Source organism: Myotis brandtii, unplaced genomic scaffold, assembly GCF_000412655.1.
Source record: "Myotis brandtii unplaced genomic scaffold, ASM41265v1 scaffold1675, whole genome shotgun sequence".
In the NCBI taxonomy this organism is placed as follows: Eukaryota; Metazoa; Chordata; class Mammalia; order Chiroptera; family Vespertilionidae; genus Myotis; species Myotis brandtii.
This window is the reverse complement of record NW_005356150.1, coordinates 36,351-43,390: the sequence shown is the minus strand read 5'-3', so window position 1 is coordinate 43,390 and position 7,040 is coordinate 36,351. Positions and strand designations below refer to the sequence as shown.

Here is a 7,040-nt window from a genome sequence, read left to right as displayed (position 1 = left end):
AGGGCCCCCAGGTGTCACTGCCGACCGCACCGACGCGTTTATAGGTTCGCGAGGACCTTTTTACTTTTTATTTATTTACTTATGTATTTATCTATTTAAAATACATTTTATGGATTTTTTTTTTTTACATAGAGTTAGAAACATCGATGAGAGAGAAACATCGATCAGCTGCCTCCTGCACACCCCCTACTGGGGATGTGCCCGCAACCAAGGTACATGCCCTTGACCGGAATCGAACCTGGGACCCTTGAGTCCGCAGGCCAACGCTCTATCCGCTGAGCCCAACCGGGTAGGGCCCGAGGACCTTGTTAGAAATGCCGACTCCGGGCTCCACCCCACATCGGGGAATCGGAAGGTGTGGGGCGGACCCGGAGTGGTTCTAACGCCCAGGACGAGGCCCAGGCCCTGCGGCTTCTAAGCCAAGACATGCGGAATCCTGTGTCCAGAGGACGCCTGCCGCTCTGAAGCGTGTCGGCGCCGTTGCTGCCCTTTGGCCGTCAGGTCGGGGCTGCCTGGCGTCTGTGAGGCTCCCCAGCCTCTAACCCGGAGTCCTCGGGGCCAGCAGCTCTGCAGTCCGGGCTCCGCAAGCGGGATTGCAGATTGAATCTGCTAACCACCACCGTGTTGTGCGCGGTACCACCTTCGGGTGGTAGAGTGATAGGAATTTTAATTTTCTTCCTTTTGCATTTTCCTTTCTAGGTTTTTCCCCCATAATGAACATATCAGATTTTCTTAAACATTGCAATTACCACTTGATCTACCTTTTTGCCCATTGTGGGACTAGCTCACTGCAGATTGGCTGTTTTCCAGTTTTCTCAATTTCTGCCCTTTTATCTTTCTCATACTTTTATTTTGTGTGTTTGATTTTTCAGTGGTTTCCTTTGAATGGGCCAGTCAGTTTGCTCTCATGTGTTCTAAAACGAGGAAGTTGAATTTTCCTCTAGTGTCCTTTCAGTAGTAGATTAACTGGGATGGTTTTGGGGGTGACCAGAGTGATGAAGGAATAGTTGAATGGAAAGGGGAGAGCTTTTCTGACTGGTATTTTTTTTAAAAAAAAAAAAATTAAGGCATACATTGAAAATAAAGTGAAAAAGAAAATAGGAGAGAAACTGACTAAAGTGGGAACAATTAGAGATTAATTTTCTAAAAGAAATGATTCGGTTGGCTATTACTGCTTTTAGAATTAAAACGAGTTTAATTCTGCTTTTCTGGGATTAGCTCTGTGTCAAGAATTGGATAAATGGTGTTATTTATTGAACTGCCAGCTCTTCCCAGTATTTTGTTTTTCACAATTCATTTTTTCTTTTCCCCCCTCAGATATGAAGCATCGACAAATGAATTGATTAATGACGAGTTGGGAATAGCCTATCCAGTTATTGATGGGATCCCTAATATGATACCACAGGCAGCTAGGATGATGGCACATCAAAATAAGAAGCAAGAAGATACGGAGCAGCACTAGATCATAATTAAAAACGACACATACAGCCAGATTTTCTTACCACCATCGACCTTTTAAAAAGTCAGGGTGGCAGGTAGTAAGTGGAAGGGGAGAATGTTTCTGTCTCTTCCTACATTGACTGTCCTCATTCCATTGATCTCCTTAGCAGGACTGTTCTACTCAGCCTCCGTGGAAGAAGACTTCCCACAGGGCTGCACTAGCACAGCCAGCCTGTGCTTTTACAGTCTGCTCTTGCCCATCACCATACCAGTGTATGTGTTCTTCCACCTGTGGACTTGGATGGGTATTAAGCTCTTCAGGCATAATTAATGCACCCAGAGCCAAGATGGGATATATATTAATGATACGTCTTGAGTGTCTAGCTCAACTGCATGAAAATACTGGAAACCCACTTAATTTTCAGGGAAGATGCTGTGCCTTGCTTCTGTCAGAGGCTGAGGACTGTGGGAGGCGTACACTGCAGAAGCTTCTTTCATTATACTTTGGTTCTGCCCTTGTTTTTTGAAGGTTCTAATTTATAACTACTGTGTCAGAAGAAACATTTCAACGCAGTGTCTTATTGGAAATTAACAATCCCAACCATCACCTAATGGCTTTTATTTCTTATCCCTTTCATCTAAAAATTAATAATTTGAAATTTTATGTTTGTTTGAGATTCAAAGTCTTTGATAAAGTCACATGTTCTACAGATAACTGAAATAACTCCAAAGGAGCTATGTTGGAGTAGTTATAGAGAAATGCACTTGAACTAGTGTGATATAAAACTATAATAAAATTGAAACTTCATGGACTTACAAAAGTTTTGAGTCAGTAAAATTACCTTCATTTCTTTGGCATCAAATACTTACATTAGTAAATAATAAAATGACACTTTTCCGTAAAACACTTATACGGTTTTGTTTTTGGTCATAAGAGTATGGTTCTAAGGGAGAGAACATCTAAAAATATTCTACATTTTAAAGTGTAGGCTATTTTTAGAGAAGCAGTTAATACCCAAATAGAATAGTTTCCCAGGAAAGTATTTACTTTTAGGGGTAGAAGTGGGGTGTTAGAAGCCTTGCAAATAGCTGATTTTGACCTATTGAGCTGAGAACTATGTTTTGAGCCACATTTCCTGACTTAGGAGACAAAGTTAGCATGAGTAAGGGCATGAGCGTTTGACATAATAGTTCCTGATTTTCCAGAACTTTCAACAAGACTGATAGAGGTTAATATTTTATTAGTTTCCATAAAGAAACCTAAGAATTAAATATACTAATCTTAATTTATTTTTACTAGAATCTTAAAGTACTTTAACAGAAGCGTTAGACATTCTTATGGAAAGAAAACGAGGGCATATGTATTTTATATTACATCAATTTAATGTATATACTTCAGAACAAATCACATTTTAAAAATTTACGCCAATCTACAGATAACCTAGAAAACTACAGAGGTTCCCATCATTTCCTGAAGTTATTCTTTTTAATTTACCCTAAATCTCCCTGTGGTCAGTGTAAATGAAACAATTTTGTTGATAAAACAAGCACTGTGTCCTGCAAAGTCTGTTTCAGCTTTTACAAGTTCAGCATTTTACCATTTTAGAGGAAATTGACAAGTATACCCCTGGGGAAGTTCAGTATTAACTCCATCTTCTCACTAATAGAATTCATTTAGCAGTAAACTGTATACTAGGTAGTTTTAAACAAATTACATATAATCTTTAATCTTATAACCTAAGGGATAGGGTAAGTAATATTGGCACCATTTTACAGGTGAGGAAACTGAAGCACAAAGATTAAGTGATTTACCTAGGGCAGCGGTTCTCAACCTGTGGGTCGTGACCCCTTGTGGGGTCGAACGACCCTTTCACAGGGGTCACCTAAGACCATCGGAAAACATATAATTACATATTGTTTTTGTGATTAATCACTATGCTTTAATTATGTTCAATTTGTAACAATGAAAATACATCCTGCATATCAGATATTTACATTACAATTCATAACAGCAAAATTACAGTTATGAAGTAGCAATGAAAATAATTTTATGGTTGGGGGTCACCACAACATGAACTGTATTAAAGGGTCGCGGCATTGGGAAGGTTGAGAACCACTGCCCTAGGTAAATCACTTAATCTTTGTGCTTCACTTACCCTAGGCAGTGGTCGGCAAACTGCGGCTCTTTGGCCCCTTGAGTGTGGCTCTTCCACAAAATACCGACTTCTGCGCATGGGCCACGAAGTTTCAATCGCACTGTACATACGCACCTGCATGTGGTATTTTGTGGAAGAGCCACACTCAAGGGGCCAAAGAGCCGCATGTGGCTCACCAGCCGCAGTTTGCCGACGACTGCCCTAGGGTAACAGCAATAATTGGGCTGAAATTGAAACCATCTGGCAATGTGGCTTTAGTCGCTTGTTCATCGCTATACAGTGTTTATTTTGTGCAAACTCGTCCTTCCTATTTATAAGAAAAACAATCAGGAATCTAAATTCTTAGATTCAAATTCTTATTCAAAGCTAATGCCCTTCTTTTGTTTTCCTAAAGCAGCTTCTATTTTACCTCTTGTAGCACTTACCTTTGTACTGTAATTGCTGTTTTCTTTCTCCTGTCTAGACAATAAGCCGGAAAGAGTAAACACATGGCTCTGACAAGCCTTATAATTTTAGGCAAATTACTTAACATCTCAACTTCATTTTTAGGACTAGAATTCCTTGTGCTTCTTTTAAAAATTTGTGAGGAACCAATTAAATTACCTGTGAAAGCACTTTGTAAAGAGCCAAGCAATACTGACTACTGAAATGGCAGCACAAGGAACTCTGCAAACCAATTCCCCAGTGAAACAACCTACCTGGCAAAATTTAAAACAACCATGTGAAGTCTCTGGAAGTTGTTCTAAGGGCATACAGCCATTGGGAAACAAGAAAATCTAAAACTCTATAGCAGAGTTTGTGGCATTTGAACCAGCACTCACGTCTTCCTGCCTCCTCTCAGCTCAGAGTAATTGACACTCCAGGAGGGTGCAGCCAAGAACCGCAGGGCTCCCTCTTCCATCTCCTAATTGAGGGTTATGTATCTTCTCCAGAGGAGCACAGCAGGTAAAGGAAATGTGTGATTTTATAAAAGTGTAAATGCATATTTCCTCTTTTCTGAACTGATCTGTAGAGCAACTATATAAAACAACATGTATACAATTGGGGTCTGTATTATATTGCCATTAACAGCACAAAGTAAATGGATGGGAGGAAAGCTGTACTGGAGTAAGGAAATGACACCAGATGGTTAACTTGAATTCACAGGAACAAATGGAGAACCAGAAAAGGTACATAAGAGGATTGATATAAAAATGATGCCAATATATACTTGTTCTCCTTTTCTCAGTTTGAGACATTAATGAAAGTCATAAAGTATTGTTGGGCTGTAACATGTAGATAAACTATGCATGATAACAGCACAAAAGGGGGAAGAACTATAATGTTTCTGTTATTTCACTGGCACTCGTAATAGATCTGAAGTTTTAAAAATTTCTCAGGCTCATACACTGCTGGTGAGAATATAAAGTGCTACAGCTTCTTTGGAAAACAGTTGGTAGTACCTAAAAAAGTTAAACAGAGCTACGATACGACCTAGCAATTCCTCTCCTAGGTATATACATACTCAAGGAAAATTGAAAATGTGTCTACACGAAAACTTGTGCACAAATGTTCACAGCAGCATTATTCTTAAGAGCCCAAAACAAGCAAAATGTCCATGTGATGAATGGATAAAATGGTGCATGAATACAGGTATTTGGCAAAAACTAGCAATGATGTATTGATGCATGCTACAACATGGATGAGCCTTAAAAACACGCTAAGTCAGTTATAGAAAAATCACATATTAACTTCATTTACATGAAATGTGCGTGATAGGTAAATCTACAGAAAACAAAATAGATTAGTGGTTGCATAGGGCTGGGGGTGAAGAGTACAGGGTCTCTCTGGAGAGATGAAATGTTCTAAAATTGTGGCAATTATGGCATAATTCTGTGAATATACTAAATACACTGAGTTGTAAACTTTATTTAGCTGAATTACATGTGATGTGAATTACATATCAATAAAGCTGTTACCCCTTCCCCCTGCCAAAAAAGCACTATCTAAATGTCCAGTATAAGGCACAGCACAGCATTTCCAAGTTACTTGCTGGAGGTCAAATGCTGATTAGAGGCATAGCTGAAAGTGGAATGTAGGTCTTAAGGCTTCTAAATTTTGTCCACCATGATGTGCGACTTCTGACCCTCAGATACAACACCCTTTGTTGAAAATCCTCCACGTTTTTCAGGGATCTCCCAAGTTCCTCACTAGCAAATCATCCTGGCTTCCAACCATTAATGGGATTTCTTCACTAGCTTCCCATTACATAGCTCATGCCACACACACATTGACCTCACCACCTCCACTTGTAGCACTGTAAACCCACCATGAGAAATACATTGATTGTGACTCTTCCCCAATAATTAACTGGCTTCAAAATGATAGACCTCTTGATTCCTTAGAGTCTTTAAACAAGATTATTTTCCTTACTGTACTAATTTGCCATCACTGACAGGGGTCATCTTTAATCACCTCATAAATAAGATCCTATGAGCTTTTAAAAAAATAATATTTGCTTTTAAAAATTTAATTGCTTTCAGAGAGGGAGGGAGAGACAGAAACATTAATGATGAGAGAGAATCAACTGGCTGCCTCCTGCATGCCCACTACCGTGGATCAATTCCGCAACCCGGGCATGTGCCCTTGACTAGAATTGAACCCAGGACCCTTCAGTCTGCAGGCTGACTCTATCCACTTAGCCAAACCAGCTACGGCCCTATAAGCTTTCTAAGTGACAATTTCCCACTCTGAGGGAGCAATAAAGGACTTGTCATGACCTACTCTTCCTCTTCATTTTCTTCCAATCCTGCAAAATGGGCTTTTAAGGAAGTCTCTCTGAACTTCAGACTCTGCATCAGATGAAAAGGATACCTACTTCCAGACCTGGTAGCAGTTTTAAATGAGGTAGAGAATGTGAAATTAGCCAAGAAACAGTAGTCTCACTACTATGTGTAGTTGGGAGAAAGGCCTGTCCTCTACAAGTTTTGTCCCTTTTAGTGAGATGCTATTGGAATTGCTACTTCCTGCATGTGCCACTAGGTGGCACTTTTGGCTAACTGATGGAACCACTGACAACAGCACCTGCGAAATGCTGAGCTAAGTGGCCATATTCCACAATCCTTCAGTCATTTTCATGGCATCTGCTAGATAGCAATGGTAGCTGAAGTGAATCCCAAGGAACAAGTAGAGATAACTCAGTCAGAGGGGGAGGTGGAATTGAAGGCAGCAGTTGAAAGATAGAGGTGGGATGAGAACAGGTTCCAGGCAGAAGAAAAAGCATGTGTGAAAACACAGGAGCCTGGCCCATTCAGGAAAATGAGTTACAGATAACTAGAATGGAGAAGGCTATGTGTGCAAGGCTATGGTGGGAGGCAGGGCTGGAGCTTACAGGAAGGATCTGGGAGCTGGGCTTTATTGACCAACTTTTTAATTTGTGCAGTTGATAAACATTATGGCTCTTGT

General features: G+C 40.2%; 1 protein-coding gene across 1 annotated transcript; it reads left to right on the top strand.

Annotated features, from left to right (window-relative positions):
- Positions 1–1,465: 1,465 nt before the first annotated feature.
- On the top strand, positions 1,466–2,345 carry PIGY (phosphatidylinositol glycan anchor biosynthesis, class Y). The gene has a single exon (XM_005862763.2). It carries the CDS (start codon positions 1,556–1,558, stop codon positions 1,769–1,771), a length of 216 nt encoding a protein of 71 aa, XP_005862825.1. The 5' UTR covers positions 1,466–1,555; the 3' UTR covers positions 1,772–2,345.
- The last annotated feature ends 4,695 nt before the right edge of the window (positions 2,346–7,040 follow it).

Bases quoted from the DNA above. Each gene is read 5' to 3' on its own strand.
- PIGY (XM_005862763.2), top strand. From the start codon at position 1,556: ATGTTTCTGTCTCTTCCTACATTGACTGTCCTCATTCCATTGATCTCC.